The 22,148-nt window shown below is 46.0% G+C and overlaps 1 protein-coding gene across 7 annotated transcripts in view; it reads left to right on the plus strand.

Annotated features, from left to right (window-relative positions):
- The first annotated feature begins 3,115 nt into the window (after positions 1-3,115).
- The window catches only part of NTRK3 (neurotrophic receptor tyrosine kinase 3), a 420,101-nt gene continuing 401,068 nt past the window's right edge, over positions 3,116-22,148 (plus strand). For 4 of the 7 annotated variants that reach the window (XM_075575195.1, XM_075575196.1, XM_075575197.1 and 1 more), the window contains exon 1: positions 3,117-3,939. In XM_075575195.1, coding sequence (XP_075431310.1) covers positions 3,692-3,939 — 248 coding nt within the window. In that variant the 5' untranslated portion in view covers positions 3,117-3,691. Of the gene's footprint in view, positions 3,940-22,148 lie in introns of all 7 variants that reach the window. The other 3 variants (XM_075575194.1, XM_075575201.1, XM_075575202.1) reach the window with 3 other exon arrangements.

Genomic DNA, 22,148 nt, shown 5'->3' on the forward strand with positions numbered 1-22,148 from the left:
TGTTTATATGTGTGTGTTTATATGTGTGTGTGTGCGTGCGTGCGTGCGTGCGTGCGTGTGTGTGTGTGTGTGTGTGTGTGAAACTGAGTGTAGGTGAGTGAGAGTGTGAGTGTTTGTGTGTGAGAATGTGAGTGTGAGAGTGTGTTTATGTGTGTGTATGTGTGACAGAGAGAGAGAGAGAGAGAGAGAGATGGTGTGTGTGTGTGTGTGTGTGTGTGTGTGTGTGTGTGTGTGTGTGTGTGTGTGTGTGTGTGTGTGAGAGAGAGATGGTGTATATGTGTGTGCGAGGCTGTGTGTGTGTGTGAGAGAGAGAGAGAGAGAGAGAGAGAGAGAGAGAGAGAGAGAGAAAGTGTGAGTGAGTGAGTGTGTGTGTGTGTGGCTTTGTGTGTGTGTGTGTGTGTGTGTGTGTGTGTGTGTGTGTGTGTGTGTGTGTGTGTGTGTGTGTGTGTGTGTGTGTGTGTGTGTGTGTGGCTGAGTGTGAGGCTGAGTGTGTGTGTGTGTGTGTGTGTGTGTGTGTGTGTGTGTGTGTGTGTGTGTGTGTGTGTGTGTGTGTGTGTGTGTGTGTGTGTGTGTGAAGCTGTGTGTGTGTGTGTGTGTGTGTGTGTGTGTGTGTGTGTGTGTGTGTGTGTGTGTGTGTGTGTGTGTGTGTGTGTGTGGAGCTGAGTGTGTGTGTGTGGAGCTGAGTGTGTGTGTGTGTGTGTGTGTGTGTGTGTGTGTGTGTGTGTGTGTGTGTGTGTGTGTGTGTGTGGCTGAGTGTGAGGGTGTGTGTGTGTGTGTGTGTGTGTGTGTGTGTGTGTGTGTGTGTGTGTGTGTGTGTGTGTGTGTGTGTGTGTGTGTGTGTGTGTGTGTGTGTGTGTGTGAAGCTGAGTGTGTGTGTGAGTGTGTGTGGAGCTGAGTGTGTGTGTGTGTGTGTGTGTGTGTGTGTGTGTGTGTGTGTGTGTGTGTGTGTGTGTGTGTGTGTGTGTGTGTGTGTGTAGCTGAGTGTGTGTGTGTGTGTGTGCCTGCCACCCTCCTCCCTTCCCTCTGTCCTCCCCCTGATGATCACACAGCTCTGATTCTCTGCTCTCAGTAAACAGCTGAGACTCCCACCTTCCCTTGGACAAGAGACAGCAGCAGCTCGTCTTCCTATGCACAATCTGGGGGCTGAGAATCCCCTGCACCTGTATCCCCCCTCAGCAGGTCCAGCTTGTGTTATTGTGTGTGTGTGTGTGTGTGTGTGTCTGTGTGTGTGTGTGTGTGTGTGAGCACACTGTAGCAGAGGCATCCCAGGCAGCATTGAAGGGCAGAGAAATGAAGCACTGGGAGGATGTAGTTGGGGTTTTGTGCTTTGCCAAAAATGCACCGTGCATCTTAATTCGCTCTCCAGCTCCTAGCAACGTGATGCGGCCTCTCCGGCCCCGGGCGACTGTATTTGCTTTTAATTTGTAATCCCTGGTCCCTTCCTGCACATTTCATGCAGATTTCGATCATTATTAAAGAAAAAGAAAAGCACCTGTGACCATGAGGATCTATTACTAATTCCAGCCCGCTCCATGCTCTCTGATCCCATGCTCTCTGATCCCATGCTCTCTCATTCCACCCTCTCTGATCCCATGCTCTCTGATCCCATGCTCTCTCATTCCATCCTCTGATCCCATGCTCTCTGATCCCATGCTCTCTCATTCCATCCTCTGATCCCATGCTCTCTCATTCCATCCTCTGATCCCATGCTCTCTCATTCCATCCTCTGATCCCATGCTCTCTCATTCCATGCTCTCTGATCCCATGCTCTGATCCCATGCTCTCTCATTCCCTCCTCTGATCCCATGCTCTCTGATTCCATTCTCTGATCCCATGCTCTCTGATCCCATGCTCTCTGATCCCATGCTCTCTCATTCCATGCTCTCTCATTCCATCCTCTGATCCCATGCTCTCTCATTCCATCCTCTGATCCCATGCTCTCTCATTCCATGCTCTCTGATCCCATGCTCTGATCCCATGCTCTCTCATTCCCTCCTCTGATCCCATGCTCTCTGATTCCATTCTCTGATCCCATGCTCTCTGATCCCATGCTCTCTGATCCCATGCTTTCTGATCCCATGCTCTGATCCCATGCTTTCTCATTCCACCCTCTGATCCCATGCTCTCTGATCCCATGCTCTGATCCCATGCTCTCTCATTCCCTCCTCTGATCCCATGCTCTCTCATTCCCTCCTCTGATCCCATGCTCTCTCATTCCATCCTCTGATCCCATGCTCTCTGATCCCATGCTCTCCGATCCCATGCTCTCTGCTTCCATCCTCTGATCCCATGCTCTCTGATTCCCTCCTCTGATCCCATGCTCTCTCATTCCATCCTCTGATCCCATGCTCTGATCCCATGCTCTCTCATTCCATCCTCTGATCCCATGCTCTCTCATTCCATCCTCTCTGATCCTATGCTCTCTCATTCCATCCTCTGATCCCATGCTCTCTGATTCCATGCTCTCTGATCCCATGCTCTCTGATTCCATGCTCTCTGATCCCATGCTCTGATCCCATGCTCTCTCATTCCATCCTCTGATCCCATGCTCTCTCATTCCATGCTCTCTCATTCCATGCTCTCTCATTCCATCCTCTGATCCCATGCTCTCTCATTCCATCCTCTGATCCCATGCTCTCTGATCCCATGCTCTCTGATTCCATGCTCTCTGATTCCATGCTCTCTGATTCCATCCTCTGATCCCATGCTCTCTCATTCCATGCTCTCTCATTCCATCCTCTGATCCCATGCTCTCTGATCCCATGCTCTCTGATCCCATGCTCTCTGATCCCATGCTCTCTGATTCCATGCTCTCTGATCCCATGCTCTCTGATCCCATGCTCTCTGATTCCATGCTCTCTGATTCCATGCTCTGATTCTGCTCTCTGATTCCATAATGTAAAAGAAAACATTCTATTTCAGCTTTCTTTAGCTTTACATTTGCTTTTCATTCATTTCCAGAATCAGCTCAATTCCACTTCTGGTTTCTTTTTTTTCATGGGGATTTTGTTATTGTTCTTGTGCCCATTACAATCCATTCTCAATTAATGTCAGTATCAGACAATGTAGGAGAGCGAGAGAGAGAGAGATCCAGGGATTGGGATCAGGAACTTTTTTCTAGCTGCATGTTGCTTGTATTCTGCAGATCCAGTGCAGTCTGTGATCATCTGCTCAGTTCAGTGCCACCCATTCCCCGGCAGCCGCAAGCTGAGGGATTTCTAGGTGCACTTGCTCAGTTTGCACACATCAGGTTACAAATCGTGCTGTTTGATTCCTGATCTGGAGTGTGCATCCCTCCCTGTGCCCTGATCCCTCTCTGCTTTCTCTCTCTCTCTCTCTCTCTCTCTTTTTTGCAGGTGTGTCAGTTTTAATTCTGCCCGGTAGGTGGGACTTGGTGACTTTAGCACCCGTTTTTTTTCGTGTCTCCCCCATCTTCTGTTGCATTCCTCAGAAGTCTTTTAGACCTCCTGAAAAAAACAACCTGGAATCAAGAAGGCAGTCACCAGGCACAATGTATTCCTGTGGGCTGGCAGCACTGCATTTCTGAGCCTTTCAGGGTGAGTTCAGCTGCTGAGGATTTTGCATCTGATTGCTCATCAAGGCACAGGCTGAGATTTTTTTCCCCTCTCATCTTGGTTCCCTTCCCCTTTCTTTCCCCCCCTTTTTTTGGGTTGAAAAGCAGCTGTCTGAGATGGATGTGTCTCTTTGCCCTACCAAGTGCAGTTTCTGGAGGATTTTCCTATTGTGCAGCGTTTGGCTGGACTATTTGGGATCAGTACTGGCTTGTCCTGCTAATTGTGTGTGCAGCAAGACTGACATCAACTGCAAAAAGCCTGATGATGGGAACATCTTTCCCCTGTTGGAAGGGCAGGAATCAGGGACCAGCAGTGGTAACACCAGCATCAACATCACTGACATCTCAAGGAATATCACTTCAATGTAAGTTCCAGGCTTCCTTCTGCATCCCTATTCCCCGACATAGAAAGAGCCTGCTCTCTTGTAATGAAGATGCCATTAACTCTGTTGTATTGTGCAACAATCTGCCCGACGGGTTGTCATTTTAATGCCATTTACTTGCATTTTGATGTTCAGACTGTGGTTTTATTTATTCTTTGGAGGCTATGAATCTAATATTCGACATCCTCAAATACAATGATTTAGCCCATACTTAACTGGAATAAACTTAATCTCATTTATTTCTGGAGTTTAGGGGATAGAGAATGCAGGATATCTACATACAGTAACTGTTATTAATGAACCTCTGAAAGAAATACAGTGGGGTTTTTCTAACTGGTTACAGTATCTCTCCAACCTTTTGGGTGGATTGGTACTTAGTGGATATAGAGCAACAATGTATTGTTCATTTAACTGTGATAAATAAAGTCCTCTTTTTCCATATTAAATAACAAATCCATAATTTTGGCTTTTTTGTGAATACAGAATTGTATTAGGGGAAAGGGCAAAAAAATACCAACAACTTTAAGCAGACATGTAATCAGCGACCAAGTCATTTTAAACCTGTTTTTTTTTTGTCTTCTACAAAACAACCTTAAGAAATGACACCTGGTTTTCTTAACAGCCTTTTTTGCACACTTGCAATCCGTACACAAGCATGAAATTGTGATTTTCTGCTGCTCAGTCATATTCTTGAATTGTTGCATTTTGCCTTATTCCATCCATGTTATGAGATGGGCACACAGGGCAGACAGGACGTGCTTCTCGGTTTTATCCTTAGATCCACCCTTTCCAGAGACAGTGGTGTTTTGTGTCACAGGGAAATTGGTTGCAATACCCTGTTGAATAACTGCAGTCGCCCTGTTTAAAGGCTTTCTCTCAGTATAAGACAAGCATTACTTGAGCAAGGCAGTTCCAATTCTGTGAACAGGTTTTAATGTTAAATATGATTCATTAAATCAGCTGTTGCTCTAAACAAATAAGCTAACCAATATCAATCTTAAAGTGTTTATTTTAACATGCCCAAGCAAGTTAAATACATGAAAAAGGGGCTCTTGTTTATATTGTATTATATGTCATATAATTAATGTTGCACTATAATACAGCATGGCATAGGTTAACGCTTCTGGTGCTACAGGAGCATTGAATTGTATATAGTAACGGTCAGTTGCACGCCCCTTCAGCACCGTATGGGTTAAGCGTTGGTGGTTTTTAACCCATTATGTGCAATGTCGAGGACTCCGTTTTTGCCAAGTTGACTGGGTCTAAATTCATTTTTGGCAGATCTTTTCTGCAATGAATTGCTCATATAAACGGAGTCACAATAATTTATAACGGTGGTAAAATTCTTTAAAAGGAAATTGTGTAAACTGCCAACTGGTGCTGGAATCCCATAGTGCAAAGAAATTGAATATCTATTGATGGTTTGGGAAGCAGTGACTGTATGAGACAATGTTTCACCATTCTACAATAGGAACACAAACCCTTCCCCTCCTTCCAACTCCGTTTCTACACGACCCCTGCATTAAAACACACATTTTGGTTGGAGAAATGCTGCAGAATATCTTGTTGGGATGCATTTGGGAAAGGGCTTTGGATTTTGCTTCCCCACCCTCTCATTTAAAAAACACAGCACAGTGTTTGAATATTCAGCTCGCCAGCTAAATTACACACTACAGATAATCCTTTATGTCCTCAGGAAGGGATTGTAATATGGCAGTATATGGACATCGTGCACATGGGAAAGAAGATAAATACAACTTCACTACTACTAGCATGAAATACACCACCATGCCTCTCTTGACCCATCATAACGCCAAAGGGCCACTGGTACAGAAGAGGTTTGATATCAAATTTAGAAGGGCTCTTGCATTGCTTTTTACATTCAATTGCACTTTCCCAAATCAGTTTTCGCTGGCAATCCAAGTTTCTCTGGCAGCTGTATACTGTTGCTCCATCTGCCTTGAAAAACCAAGAGATTTGAGCTGTGCCTGTTTTATTTATTTCCTTGATAGATTACTGTAACACAGAGCAGGTTCTCCGACCCCCGAGAGGGTTTAAAAACAGATTGGTTGCAGTTTTTCCAATCTCTATGATCAGGAGATTCGAATCCAGTCCTGGTTCTCTACGCTATCATTTGGAATTGGAGACTTGGTTGTGAACAAGGAAGCACTGGGATAGAGTTAAACCCCCATCTCCCCCCCCCCCCATGAACTGGATCAGAATGGTATATACTGGCATGGAGCCGGGGTACTGAGATTGGGCTCATCTAAATGAAGGGAGGAATCATAAAAATACATTTAAAAAAAAGATCCCTGCACATCAAAAGTGCAGCAGAGATTAACATATGGTGTTATTTCTTCATTCGACTAGGAATACGGACCTTAAGGTGGAGTGGTGTTTCTTGGCATAAACAAATGTTTACGTTGAAGTCCAATAAGGATTTAGGCATAATAAAAAAAATGTATGTGTTGTATTCATTGAACAAACCCCATAATATAATGAAGTAGGTTATTGTAACATGTTACATGGTGGGTATACATGTCAAGCAATGCATAACATAACTAAAGATGTTAAAATATAAATGAATGTTGTAGTATAATGCAACTTTGTTTTCTCTGACAAGTCTCCAACTGCTGCCATGTCAACCACTAAATCGACTATTTGGTGGACGAAGGTTTCATACACGTCATATACTCCTCCTTAGGGCCCCTATTCACCAGGCCCCATTTGAGCAGACGGTACCTCTTCCCAATGCCTCCTATTTCACATCAAATAAAAGTGAGCTTTTCAACTTTCTTGTGTCTCCTGTGAACAGCCATTGTGTCTGCTGCCCAAGTGTTAAGCTTCCGGATTCCAACCCAACATTCCTCAACAATGCAGAAAATTCATCAAGGAATACCGCTAAAGAAATTCTCATTTAGTGTTTGATATGAGCAGCCATTGTGGAACGTAATGCCCCCCCCCCAGGCCGGCCCCTCCCTGCGTACAATCATTCTTAATTACACTAGGCAGTAAAGAACCATTTGCTTGTGTGGACAGCTTATTTCTAAGGAGTACTAGGAAATTATATGAAATGTCTAATTGGTATATTAATAGGTTGTGTTAGTTTGTTCATGGATTGGGGTTCCGTGTAATCAGTGATGCTTCTCACATTCACCTCCCATACCTCAGCATACCCCTGCAATCTCCTCCTTCCACTTAAACCATTTGTATTCAATCACACAGCCTATGACACGAGTCTGTAATGTTTTGTAGTGTTCGGTTCTGTTTTCTGTAATCGTAGCACATGTAACCAATCGAGTGCTTCAGATGTGTGTTTATGAATTCAATTTAAGAAAGTTCTCCGGGAATTAGTGTTCCAGTGTCTGCTCCGTGCTTTCTGCTTTCTTTATACACTGAGGGAGAGTCCTTACAGATTACTTGTACTGGATGTGTGAAGTCAGAGCTGCTGTTTGTTTCACACACACTGGAATCAAGGCCAGGGCAATGGATGAAGAGTCAGTGAAGCCAAGAGGGATAAAGGAGTATTATAAATATGTAGCATTACATTTAACATGGCATCAACAATGCAAATGTTCAAGCAGGATACTGTAGCTTTGTGCTTGCAGTCAGATCAGCACTCGGAAAACGCTATCCTTCATCTACTCATTTTAACCAATCACACACCAACATATACCGAGCAGCATTTCTGGGTAAATTAAATCTATGACTCTTTACAATTTATTTTAAAACCATAAAACGTCTTACATTGAGCTGATTGACATCCAGTGACACATTTTCTATGTGATTTTACATTATAGAAAATAACCCTTAATACTGTACTGCCTGACCCTATAACCAGAGTACAGGCCCTCATACAGCTGTACTGCCTGACCCTATAACCAGAGTACAGGGCCTCATACAGCTGTACTGCCTGACCCTATAACCAGAGTACAGGCCCTCATACAGCTGTACTGCCTGACCCTATAACCAGAGTACAGGCCCTCATACAGATGTACTGCCTGACCCTATAACCAGAGTACAGGCCCTCATACAGCTGTACTGCCTGACCCTATAACCAGAGTACAGGGCCTCATACAGCTGTACTGCCTGAACCTATAACCAGAGTACAGGGCCTCATACAGCTGTAGTGCCTGACCCTATAACCAGAGTACAGGGCCTCATACAGCTGTACTGCCTGACCCTATAACCAGAATACAGGGCCTCATACAGCTGTACTGCCTGACCCTATATAACCAGAGTACAGGGCCTCATACAGCTACCCTTTCCCCTGAGCTCGTTTGCACCCACACAAAGCAATGTGCACATCCCAAACTGTTTGCTAGAGCTACAGCTGCAACTTCTTTTTATACAGCTACTAAAGGCATATACTGTGTTGAGGTAGCAAGCTTACACAAGCTTTCTAGTGTTCTGACAATTGCAATAAAACTTGCAATGCTGCCTTAGCGTGTTTGAGATGTTTGAAACCATATGACCTTGAATTGATAATACTGGAAGACCGACTACCATATCGCTACTGTTCTCCTTGCTCACGAGGGTCAGTTGTTGGTTAATAAACAAATTGGATTGGTGGAGACTTTTGGGATGGGTAGAACTGGATATCTGTATAGTATTTCTTGTGTCAAACAATATAATAGAATAATTATTTGTAACTATTGTATACATGGTTTTTATAACAATCTGGCTTTTATCGGATTTTCATCCTCAAAATAACATGCTTTTATACACAGTACAGTGTATATACATTAAATGTTCATTTTCCCAAATAGTCCATTACCGTTTGCTATTACTGCTTGAAGTCCTAAATAATGTATTATTATAATTATAACAGATTTTTTTAAATACAGTTCACTTCCAGTTTTGTGGCATTTTTAATAGTATACCAACTCGAGGAATCCCTGTAATATTCTGCTACATCATAAAATGATTTATTAATAATAGCAACAATAAACTGACATGCATTTTGATAAATATATCTCTAGATTCCAATTGGGCCTCTGGCTCAATCTAGATTAAAGTATTGAGTGTTTTGTAATTACTATTGATAGTCTGTATTTTACTTCTATGGGATTCCAATAACATACTGTAGAGGTTACTGGAACATATTTATGGCAAAGGATTACTTGTGTGCGCTGAAAAAACACTGTAGAAAATGTGTTTATTAGATCTAAATTGACCAAATACCATAAGTGAGGGTCCGTTTACTAACAGGTATCTGAATTCTTTAGCTATAGATTCATATGATTATAATAAAGAGCTAAGTTACCTTTGAGTTTAAAGAACTGGTACTTTTAGTGTTCAAGGGCATAGGGTGAAGTGCTGCGATGTTAAATACTAAGTAGCAATGGCAGGGCACTTCTGGATAACAGCCAGGCTGACATTTACAATAGCTTTGCGTTACCAATGTCTTTGGCGTCCCCAATGGATCAGCTTTTTGAATGCATGTAAAGTGTTTGTTTTTCAAGCCTTGTTTAGCTGTGTATGACATGTAACCGCTTGGCATGAGGCTTTCCTTTCTGAAATATGTACACGGCATTAAATTGCATGATTTTATTACCTTATTACTGCTCTTTACAGTCCATGATTTCCTAGCACATCATTAATCTGAGATAGCTTGGTGATCCTTCCTCAATCACATTTTCCTTTCCAAACTCATGTAGTGAACTAGCCAACATGCCAGGAAATGTGGTAGATCTCTTACTAGCAACCACTGCTAATACCTGGCGTGTTGAGTCCCAAGTTCCTCGTGTCGTATTGAGATCTACAATAGTACTGTCTGTATGGCGAGGCCATCCTGACGAAGGCACTGGGGTTTAAAGTGGTAGTCTCCAGTTTCCGGCAACTTTTGTAGCCTTTTGTGACTCAGTCACTTTAACTTCTTGTGACGTAAGTAGGCAAAATAGATTTATGAGCTCAAGGTAGAGAATGTTTGGATCTAAGTTGTACATAGACGATGTAAAATAATGCACCAATGGATATTCCTACAGGAAAGTGCTGTTTTCCATTGTGTTTGTGTAAAAATAGAAAACACAAAATGGTTTTCTATTATTTTGCTAAAAAAATATATGAATTTACATATATATATATATATTTGTACAGTATATATACTTTATATAGTGTGTGTGTGTGTGTGTGTGTGTGTGTGTGTGTGTACATGTATGGTACATTGTATTTTTTAAGCTTATTACATTTTTACCATTTATGTTGATCAATGATTGGAAATGGTTTGCAAAGTATAATTACCTTTCAGTTATTTTTTGGGAAGGAGACCTTATGTTGTTAAAGTAATATCTTCATTACAATTCTGATCATCATTCTGAACGTCACGTATTAAAGTGCTGACCAAAGGCAGAAGTGTGATTATCCCATTTAAAAAGTAAAAAAATGTCCTAGACGCACGTTAAAATGTTCATGTAATCGGCATTTGTAACAAAAAGATGGAATCAAGAATGAAAACTTCTCTATTTTGGTAATAACATGTACTAGATAATAGAATGAAGATGCTGCTCAGAATATATCAAATATAAAAATATGCTGATGAATATGAAGGGGTTGGTCTCCCGAAATGTCGTGCCAACACCTCTGATCTATTAGTAGGATGTCACTCTGTCCTTTGCTTTTGAGTAATGATGTACGTTTGATATTCACTTTACAAAAATTACCTTCTTCGGTAAAATATATCTTTTTCACTATATTTTTATATTTGTTATATTATATTTCCTCAATTTACAGAGGGAGTTAGGGGATCACTCACCTTATATACTGGCACCTCTTTAACATTATCCTATAATCTATATTGTTTTTTGTATATTTCTCTCTCTCTCTCTCTCTATAGATATATATATATATATATATATATATATATATATATTTATATATATATATATATATATATATATTTTTTTTTTTTTTTTTTTTACTTCTGGTAAGAATATGTCTGCAGTGAGCCTTCTTCATGATTACTGTATTCTCATCATTATGTTTGCCATGCTACATTGTACTCAACAAGCACTTGAATGGTGGATTATATTACTAGACAGAGGAAATCAGGTCGGTAAGCACATGTAGGGAAAACATATTTATTGTTCCTCAATCTCAAATCTACTAATTAACCCAAGGAGTGTTTGAGTTTCAGTGGTTTGCTGGCCATCAAAGACAAAATGAGTAACTTCCAATACATAATAATTTGTTTGATTAATCCTTTAACCACTTGGGACTATATGTATATTGCACAATATGCCTACTATTTGGAATGGGCAATAAAAACAGAGGAAGTTTAGTTACTGTGTATCCCTCACTATGGACATCAAGAAAGCCCAAATCAGTCATTCCGGGCAGAAAACCTGTTGAATGAGGGATCTGACAACCTGAAAATCCTATAGCTTTGCCAGCTGAACTGTGTTTGAGATATGTCCCGACATAGAGAAGTATTGTCTGGCGACATTTCCATTTAATCCTATGGAACCGCTGAGGTATTCTGAAGCATGTCGGGGGGATGTTGGGGTGTCTGCAGAACAGTGAAAATGTGAATATACTGTAGGTCTACAAGAAGTTCTGGAGTGAAGATGCAGAGAGCCTTCCAGGGGACTTTTGCATTTCTACAAAATGCACAGGTTTTTTTTATCCACAAAGCAGTGGAGGAATCTTGAAAAAAAATATTAGTACAGGCTCTGTTTAAGGATTAGACACAGTGGTGACTATGTTGAAATGTGTCCAATTATTTGTGGCACAATCATTTTGTCATTATCATTCCTTCACTGAAAATGATAGAACCAATATAAATTGGGAATTATATCGTAGAGCCTTCTCCATTCCAAATCCAAAGGACCAACGTACAGTATAGTGATTGGTATGTGACAAGGGAGGGAGAGGGAGGAGCGGGTATGAGACCTCTTATTGGACCGACAAGTAGTAGATATGTTACAAGCTTCCCAACCTCTCAGGATCCTTCATTGGGTACGGCAGAAATACAGGAACACAATATTATATACAGTGTATGTGAGAGGGATACAGTATCTGGTTACAATGGATGTTGAGAGGAAATGGGAGATATTTTTGGTATATAGTACCGGATGAAGGTCCCCGAGAGGTTGGGAAGCTTGTAACGTATCAACTACTTGTTGGTCCAATAAAAGGTATCATACCCCCTACTCCCTCTCCCGCCATTGTTAGTACATGAATGGAAGGACTAACACGGCCCCCTCCCCCCCTCTTTGATTGGTAAGTGAGGTTTTTGGTCTGTTCTTAGTAAACAGGTAACATATAACTTCATAGATTTCTAGTTATACTTAGAATTACTGCACATTTTTAGGTATTTATCATAAAAAGATCTGTGTAGATGGATATCTAGATAAGAATGCACTCTAAGGGCAATCCTTTACAGCTGTTTAAAGGCTTATCCAAATTCTCGCCCCTCATGTCTCCTTTAACTACAGATACATTATTTTATTCTTGTTCAGTATAAAATGCTATTTGATGTAATAAATGCAGCATTATGGTACTATAAAGCAGGCCCCTCACGTACTAAAGGGATTTAGTAAAACAATATCTATACACTCATTTCTATTAAAAATGTATTACTATGCAGTACCTGTCTTTACATTTTAGTATAATTAAAGATTATGTTTGGGGGTCAGTTTTATACACTCTTTGGGCAGTCTTGAAGACCAAACAAGTGCAGATTGATGCTTTTTATAAACTTGGGGACATAGAACGCAATGTGACTAGAACTAAAGTCTTGTATTTTTCATGAATTTGTTTGTCATCGCGCTGCAAGAGATGATGTACAAATTACATTCATTCATTCTCAACGGGGCTTGTGGTAGCCATTCTGTCCATAAAAGGCAAAGCAATGTCTTGAATAACAAACGAAGTGTGTTGAGAATGCAGTCTGCTCCAGTTTAGCAGTTTGATGGCGAATAATTGAGATTCCATGGGCTTAATCTACAAGTTTAGAAATGTTTGTCAAGTTGCTTTCCATTCACAGCTCTAACCCTTCAGGACATCTTTCTTTTTGTCTTTGCGTCTGCATTAATTTAATCGGGATTTAAGACATTTTAGAAGTTATATATCAAACTTCTGTGAAGAGTGACTGGATCTCCATTTCCTTTCTGCCCTGTGACATCAGGAAATGAAACTTGTCAATCAAGACTGGTACCCTCCACTTTATACTGTATGTGTTTGCATTGGGATCGCAATCCCCAAATTGTAATACCAAATAAGTAAACATGGGAAGGATGTTTATCCAGGGAGAAATCTGATTGCCATTACTGGAGCCAGGAAGGAATGTATTCTTCCCATTTATGAGACATATTTGAATAATGTTTCACTGGGGTTCTCTGTTTGCCTTCCTCTGGATAAATAAATATACTGTAAATATGAATATAGGATGAGTATCTGTAGTCTAAATGTAACATAGGTTTAACTCGACATATCTTTTTTCAACCTCACCTACTATATGTAACTTTATACAGTGTATATATATATATATATATATATATATATATATATATATATATATATATATATATATATATATATATATATATGTATCAGTACCGTGTTAGCCGAGCTTCAATAATCAAAAAATAAATAGATGATACCGTTCTGTGGCTAACGAAATGCTTTTATTTGTGCGAGCTTTCGAGATACACTGATCTCTTCTTCCGGCGATGTTACAATGAATGAAGCAAAAGGTATGCTTCATTCATTGTAACATCGCCGGAAGAAGAGATCAGTGTATCTCGAAAGCTCGCACAAATAAAAGCATTTCGTTAGCCACAGAACGGTATCATCTATTTAATTTTTGATATATATATATATATCTTTATTTATTTATACTCTGCACAGGGAAGGTAAAACGGGTGAGATTCCTTCACGCACTAACACACACACAATCAGTTTTATGGCAAATCCCCCATTAGAATATAATCTGTTATTTGTATATTTTTATTATGCGATGTGCACGAATATCGTCAGTCTTCTTTGTGTTTTGCCACTAAGAAATGTGGAGTATAACGGATTGTCTTTGCGTGTGGAAGATAAACACACCATTTTGTGAGCGGTTTCTCACAACCTGGAACGCAGAACAATCTTCACAGAACTTACTCCCAGAATGGGCCGGACATGGGTTTATGGGGTTGGGCAGTCAGTAGTGCGCAGTATATGACATGGGTTGTTTTCAGTTCTTGGCAAGTATCGCGCGTCCATCTCATCCCTATGTCCTCTACCAACATTAGTGGTTGTAATTGCAATACATACAATTAAACCATTTCATTGTATCTCATGGAAAAGATTGAAAGATATATTCATTTAAAAATGAATTTCATGTTGAAGTTTTTTTTTAATAAATAGAAGGGGGGAAAAAAAGCAGTGGGCATATAATAAATAAGACGTTTAATTAGATTGAATTTTAGCAACAAATACATGTCTGTTGTTACTGTGGCATTGATGTTAAGTGCTAATGCTGTGGTGACTGGGAACAAAGTGACTCGTACAGTATATTGTAATTCATGCACTGTCCAACATCCACACTCACACTCACACTCACACCCACACTCACATCCACACCCACATCAACCCTCACATCCACACCCACACCCACCCTCACACTCACACTCACACCACACCCACCCTCACACTCACACCCACACTCACACTCACATCCACACACGCATCCAGAGAAGAGCAGGAGATCATGGGGGGGGGGGGTGAAGGAGGGGGGGCACATTTCTTTTGGCAAAGGCGGTCGTGCATTGCTGTAGGCGCGCACACAGGCAGTGACTGGGGCCGGCCCCATAGAGGGCCGTATCTTGGCCGCACACGCAGCCGCGAGCAGTGGGGACGAGGCCTGATATGGAAGAGTCAGTACCGAGTGACAGGCACACAATGTAGATACTTATGTAATCTAACGAGTCCAGTCTGATAAAGGTTTACATAAAAACATACAAAATAATTATTTCAGGGTTTAGTTTCAGTTGATCACTAGCGAGACTGTGGTTGATACGTCGATTACTATTATCATCATGCCTTAACCTCTGTACTGGGGCTATTGCTATCTGGGTTAAGTAAACTTGCTACCATTCCAAGTATGGCCCCTTCAACTGTTCTTGCTCCTATACTCTGCTATCTACTGTAGATATCATCATTCAACCAGCTTCTTCCATCCACCAATCCACCAATGAACGGCTCCTACATTTCTGTCTCTGGTTTTGTTGATCAAGGCTCGAATGGGAGTATTAGTGATAGAAATGCAGTGCCCAAGTAAGAGGAATTGAGAGATGTTTGTTGAATGGGTCTTGGTGAAAGAAGGGGCTCCAGGGAGCGGGGGACAAAGGATTTGGGAAGAGGATGTCAATGAGCATGCTGCTTTTCACATGGTTCATCTCTCCCTTCTCTCTTTTAAATCCCCTTAAAAACTCTGCAATGCTGACAAATAACCCTTCTCTCTACTGACACCCGTCTCAGATCCTATCCCCATCTCCCTTCTTTGCTCTGTCTTTGTGTATTACTCCTGTCCTCAGTGTTCTCTCCCAATATGTCACTCAGATCCCTTCTCTTAGTCCTTCTGTCCCTGAGATCCTTTGTCTGTCCCTGAGTCAGGCAGGAGAGAGATGGCATCTGAGGCAGTGAGAAGTCTGATTGTCTCAAGAGAGAAGTTACGGGAGAAACAAAACAAAAACAGGGAGAAAGACAGGGGGGGAGGGGGGAGGGGGTACAGTTAAAAAGGAAAAACCCAACAGCTCAAGAGCAGAAAAAAGCTGAAAGGATTGTATTCTGCGAATGCTGCTTTTATCAATGGTCTGGTAGTCTGGCAATTACCAAAGAATTCATTTATGTAGGTATTTCTAATTGCAGTTTAAACAAGGAGACCGCCATTACAGCATTCCTTAAATATTAACATGTGTGGGTGAGTGTGCAAGGTTTCATGTCAGAATGCTTAAACAGATACAGTATACGGGATTATATAGGTGTCCACTCGATGTGAAGCGGATGCTTCCATAGCTGGATATTAATGGTTTAGTTTAAATGTAACTCTAACAATAGCATGGATACAGTATGGTTTGTATCATATAGTTTCATGCTTATTAATTACAGCATTGTGAGTTGAGATTAAAGCAGCAATCAGGATTGATGTTGATTTTGTAAATATGATGACGCCCCGGGGTGTCCTCAGGAACCGAATAGCACTATTTTCAGTTCGAACGATTCCCTGGTTCCCGAGATACTTAGTTGGGGGGATCTATATACTGCCGTCCCCCAGCTGCAAACCTGGGGGCTCTATATACTGCCGTCCCGCAGCTGCAAACCTGGGGGCTCTATATACTGCCATCCCCCAGCTGCAAACCTGGGGGGCTCTATATACTGCCGTCCCACATCTACAAACCTGGGGGGCTCTATATACTGCCATCCCCCAGCTGCAAACCTGGGGGCTCTATATACTGCCGTCCCCCAGCTGCAAACCTGGGGGGCTCTATATACTGCCATCCCCCAGCTGCAAACCTGGGGGGCTCTATATACTGCCGTCCCCCAGCTGCAACCCTGGGGGCTCTATATACTGCCGTCCCCAGCTGCAAACCTGGGGGGCTCTATATACTGCCGTCCCCAGCTGCAAACCTGGGGGGCTCTATATACTGCCGTCCCCAGCTGCAAACCTGGGGGGCTTTATATAATGCCGTCCCCCATCTTCAAAACCTGGGGGGCTTTATATAATGCCGTCCCCCATCTTCAAAACCTGGGGGGCTCTATATACTGCCGTCCCCAGCTGCAAACTTGGAGCAAAACCAGGACCTTATTTAGCACTGGAATGGAATCCTATTAGAAGCGATTGGATTTTACCTTTAGATATACAGATACAGCCGCCGTTACTGAAACCCGCTGCGCTCTCCTACTGCTGGAATGGCCAATAGGTCCGGCTCCTTCTCATACGCAGCTGATTCCAAACGTTCCTCCCATGCGCTATGTATATCCCGCCTGTGCGCTGTGTACTGTATATCCCGTGCTATGTATATCCCGCACACTGTGTATATCCCGCACACTGTGTATATCCCGCGCACTGTGCATATCCCGCCTGTGCGCTGTGTATATCCTGTGCGCTGTGTATATCCCGCGCTGTGTATATCCCGCGCGCTGTGCATATCCCACGCACTGTGCATATCCCGCCTGTGCGCTGTGTATATCCCGCGCTGTGTATATCCCGCGCTGTGTATATCCCGTGCTGTGTATATCCTGCGCACTGTGCATATCCCGCCTGTGCGCTGTGTATATCCTGTGCGCTGTGTATATCCCACGCTGTGTATATCCCGCGCTGTGTATATCCCGCGCACTGTACATATCCCGCCTGTGCGCTGTGTATATCCTGTGCGCTGTGTATATCCCGCGCTGTGTATATCCCGCGCGCTGTGTATATCCCGCGCACTGTGCATATCCCGCTTGTGCGCTGTGTATATCCCGTGTGCTGTGTATATCCCGCGCTGTGAATATCACGCGCGCTGTGTATATCCCTCTGCAGCGCGCTGTGTATATCCCTCTGCAGCGCGCTGTGTATATCCCTCTGCAGCGCGCTGTGTATATCCTGCCGGCGCGCTGTGTATATCCCGCCTGTGCGCTGTGCATATCCCGCGCACTGTGTATATCCCGCCTGTGCGCTGTGTATATCCCATGTGCTGTGTATATCTCGCGCTGTGTATATCCCGCACACTGTGCATATCCCGCCTGTGCGCTGTGTATATCCCGTGTGCTGTGTATATCCCGCGCTGTGTATATCCCGCACACTGTGCATATCCCGCCTGTGCGCTGTGTATATCCCGCGCGCTGTGCATATCCCGCCTGTGCGCTGTGTATATCCCTCTGCAGCGCGCTGTGTATATCCTGCCGGCGCGCTGTGTATATCCGCCTGGCGCACTGTGTATATCCTGCCTCTGCGCTGTGTATATCCCGCTGCAGCGCGCTGTGCATATCCCACGCGCTGTGCATATCCCGCTGATGCACTGTGTATATCTCTCTGGAGCGCGCTGTGTATATCCTGCCGGCGCACTCTGTATATCCCGCTGCAGCGCGCTGTGTATATCCTGCCGGCGAGCTGTGTATATCCCCCTGGTGCGTTATGTATATCCTGCCGGCATGCTGTGTATATCCCGCTGCAGAGCGCTGTGTATATCCCGCGCGCTGTGTATATCCCGCGCGCTGTCTAAATCCCGCCGATACGCTGTGTATATCCCGCTGCAGCGCGGTGTGTATATCTCGCTGCAGCGCGCTGTGTATATCCCTCACGCTGTGTATATCCCGTACGCTGTCTATATCCCGCGCGCTGTCTATATCCCGCGTGCTGTGTATATCCCGCCAATGCGCTGTGTATATCCCATGCGCTGTCTATATCCCTCGCGCTGTGCATATCCCGCCGAAGCGCTGTATATATCCCTCTGCAGCGCGCTGTGTATATCCCGCCGATGCGCTGTGTATATCCCTCTGCAGCGCGCTGTGTATATCCCGCCGATGGGCTGTGTATATCCCGCGCGCTGTCTATATCCCGCGCGCTGTCTATATCCCGCCGATGCGCTGTGTATATCCCTCTGCAGCACACTGTGTATATCCTGCCTCTGCGCTGTGTATATCCTACTGATGCGCTGTCTATATCCTGCGCCTTGCATATCCCGCCGATGCGCTGTGTATATCCCTCTGCAGCGCGCTGTGCATATCCAGCCGGCGTGCTGTGTATATCCCTCTGCAGCGCGCTGTGCATATCCAGCCGGCGTGCTGTGTATATCCGCTGATGCGCTGTGTATATCCGCTGATGCGCTGTGTATATCCCGCCGGCGCGCTGTGTATATCCCGCTGGCGCGCTGTGTATATCCGCTGATGCGCTGTGTATATCCCGCCGGCATGCTGTGCATATCCCGCCGGCATGCTGTGCATATCCCGCCGATGCGCTGTGTATATCAGACTGGCGCGCTGAATCCCCGTGTGTATGCCGCCCGCCGGCGCTGTGTATATCTTGCTGTAGCCCGTGTGTATGCCGCCCGCCGGCGCTGTGTATATCTTGCTGAATCCCCGTGTGTATGCCGCCCGCCGGCGCTGTGTATATCTTGCTGTAACCCGTGTGTATGCCGCCCGCCGGCGCTGTGTATATCTTGCTGTAGCCCGTGTGTATGCCGCCCGCCGGCGCTGTGTATATCTTGCTGTAGCCGTGTGTATGCCGCCCGCCGGCGGTGTGTATATCCCTCTGTAACCCGTGTGTATGCCGCCCGCCGGCGCTGTGTATATCCCTCTGTAGCCCGTGTGTATGCCGCCCGCCGGCGCTGTGTATATCCCTCTGTAGCCCGTGTGTATGCCGCCCGCCGGCGCTGTGTATATCTTGCTGTAGCCCGTGTGTATGCCGCCCGCCGGCGCTGTGTATATCTTGCTGTAGCCCGTGTGTATGCCGCCCGCCGGCGCTGTGTATATCTTGCTGTAGCCCGTGTGTATGCCGCCCGCTGGCGCTGTGTATATCTAGCTGTAACCCGTGTGTATGCCGCCCGCCGGCGCTGTGTATATCTTGCTGTAGCCCGTGTGTATGCCGCCCGCCGGCGCTGTGTATATCTTGCTGTAGCCCGTGTGTATGCCGCCCGCTGGCGCTGTGTATATCCCTCTGTAGCCCGTGTGTATGCCGCCCGCCGGCGCTGTGTATATCTTGCTGTAGCCCGTGTGTATGCCGCCCGCCGGCGCTGTGTATATCTTGCTGTAGCCCGTGTGTATGCCGCCCGCCGGCGCTGTGTATATCCCTCTGTAGCCCGTGTGTATGCCGCCCGCCGGCGCTGTGTATATCTTGCTGTAACCCGTGTGTATGCCGCCCGCCGGCGCTGTGTATATCTAGCTGTAACCCGTGTGTATGCCGCCCGCCGGCGCTGTGTATATCTTGCTGTAGCCCGTGTGTATGCCGCCCGCCGGCGCTGTGTATATCTTGCTGTAGCCCGTGTGTATGCCGCCCGCTGGCGCTGTGTATATCCCTCTGTAGCCCGTGTGTATGCCGCCCGCCGGCGCTGTGTATATCCCTCTGTAGCCCCGTGTGTATGCCGCCCGCCGGTGCTGTGTATATCCCTCTGTAGCCCGTGTGTATGCCGCCCGCCGGCGCTGTGTATATCTTGCTGTAGCCCGTGTGTATGCCGCCCGCCGGCGCTGTGTATATCTTGCTGTAGCCCGTGTGTATGCCGCCCGCCGGCGCTGTGTATATCCCTCTGTAGCCCGTGTGTATGCCGCCCGCCGGCGCTGTGTATATCCCTCTGTAGCCCGTGTGTATGCCGCCCGCCGGCGCTGTGTATATCTTGCTGTAACCCGTGTGTATGCCGCCCGCCGGCGCTGTGTATATCTTGCTGTAGCCCGTGTGTATGCCGCCCGCTGGCGCTGTGTATATCCCTCTGTAGCCCGTGTGTATGCCGCCCGCCGGCGCTGTGTATATCTTGCTGTAGCCCGTGTGTATCCCGCCCGCCGGCGCTGTGTATATCCCTCTGTAACCCGTGTGTATGCCGCCCGCCGGCGCTGTGTATATCTTGCTGTAGCCCGTGTGTATGCCGCCCGCTGGCGCTGTGTATATCTTGCTGTAGCCCGTGTGTATGCCGCCCGCCGGCGCTGTGTATATCTTGCTTTAGCCCGTGTGTATGCCGCCCGCTGGCGCTGTGTATATCTTGCTTTAGCCCGTGTGTATACCGCCCGCTGGCGCTGTGTATATCTTGCTGTAGCCCGTGTGTATACCGCCCGCCGGCGCTGTGTATATCTTGCTGTAGCCCGTGTGTATACCGCCCGCTGGCGCTGTGTATATCTTGCTGTAGCCCGTGTGTATGCCGCCCGCCGGCGCTGTGTATATCCCTCTGTAGCCCGTGTGTATGCCGCCCGCTGGCGCTGTGTATATCTTGCTGTAACCCCGTGTGTATGCCGCCCGCTGGCGCTGTGTATATCTAGCTGTAGCCCGTGTGTATGCCGCCCGCCGGTGCTGTGTATATCTTGCTGTAGCCCGTGTGTATGCCGCCCGCCGGCGCTGTGTATATCTTGCTGTAGCCCGTGTGTATGCCGCCCGCCGGCGCTGTGTATATCTAGTTGTAACCCGTGTGTATGCCGCCCGCCGGCGCTGTGTATATCCCTCTGTAGTCCGTGTGTATGCCGCCCGCCGGCGCTGTGTATATCCCTCTGTAGCCCATGTGTATCCCGCCCGCCGGCGCTGTGTATATCTTGCTGTAGCCCGTGTGTATGCCGCCCGCTGGCGCTGTGTATATCCCTCTGTAACCCGTGTGTATGCCGCCCGCTGGCGCTGTGTATATCCCTCTGTAGCCCGTGTGTATGCCGCCCGCCGGCGCTGTGTATATCTTGCTGTAGCCGTGTGTATGCCGCCCGCTGGCGCTGTGTATATCTTGCTGTAGCCCGTGTGTATGCCGCCCGCTGGCGCTGTGTATATCTTGCTGTAGCCCGTGTGTATGCCGCCCGCCGGCGCTGTGTATATCTTGCTGTAACCCGTGTGTATGCCGCCCGCTGGCGCTGTGTATATCTTGCTGTAGCCCGTGTGTATGCCGCCCGCCGGCGCTGTGTATATCTTGCTGTAGCCGTGTGTATGCCGCCCGCTGGCGCTGTGTATATCTTGCTGTAGCCCGTGTGTATGCCGCCCGCTGGCGCTGTGTATATCTTGCTGTAGCCGTGTGTATGCCGCCCGCCGGCGCTGTGTATATCCCTCTGTAGCCCGTGTGTATGCCGCCCGCCGGTGCTGTGTATATCCCTCTGTAGCCCGTGTGTATGCCGCCCGCCGGCGCTGTGTATATCTTGCTGTAGCCGTGTGTATGCCGCCCGCTGGCGCTGTGTATATCTTGCTGTAGCCCGTGTGTATGCCGCCCGCCGGCACTGTGTATATCTTGCTGTAGCCCGTGTGTATGCCGCCGCCGGCGCTGTGTATATCTTGCTGTAGCCCGTGTGTATGCCGCCCGCCGGCGCTGTGTATATCTTGCTGTAGCCCGTGTGTATGCCGCCCGCCGGCGCTGTGTATATCTTGCTGTAGCCCGTGTGTATGCCGCCCGCCGGCGCTGTGTATATCTTGCTGTAGCCGTGTGTATGCCGCCCGCCGGCGCTGTGTATATCTTGCTGTAGCCGTGTGTATGCCGCCCGCCGGCGCTGTGTATATCTTGCTGTAGCCCAAGTGTATGCCGCCCGCCGGCGCTGTGTATATCTTGCTGTAG

Source organism: Ascaphus truei, chromosome 18 (genome assembly GCF_040206685.1).
Source record: "Ascaphus truei isolate aAscTru1 chromosome 18, aAscTru1.hap1, whole genome shotgun sequence".
NCBI lineage: Eukaryota > Metazoa > Chordata > Amphibia > Anura > Ascaphidae > Ascaphus > Ascaphus truei.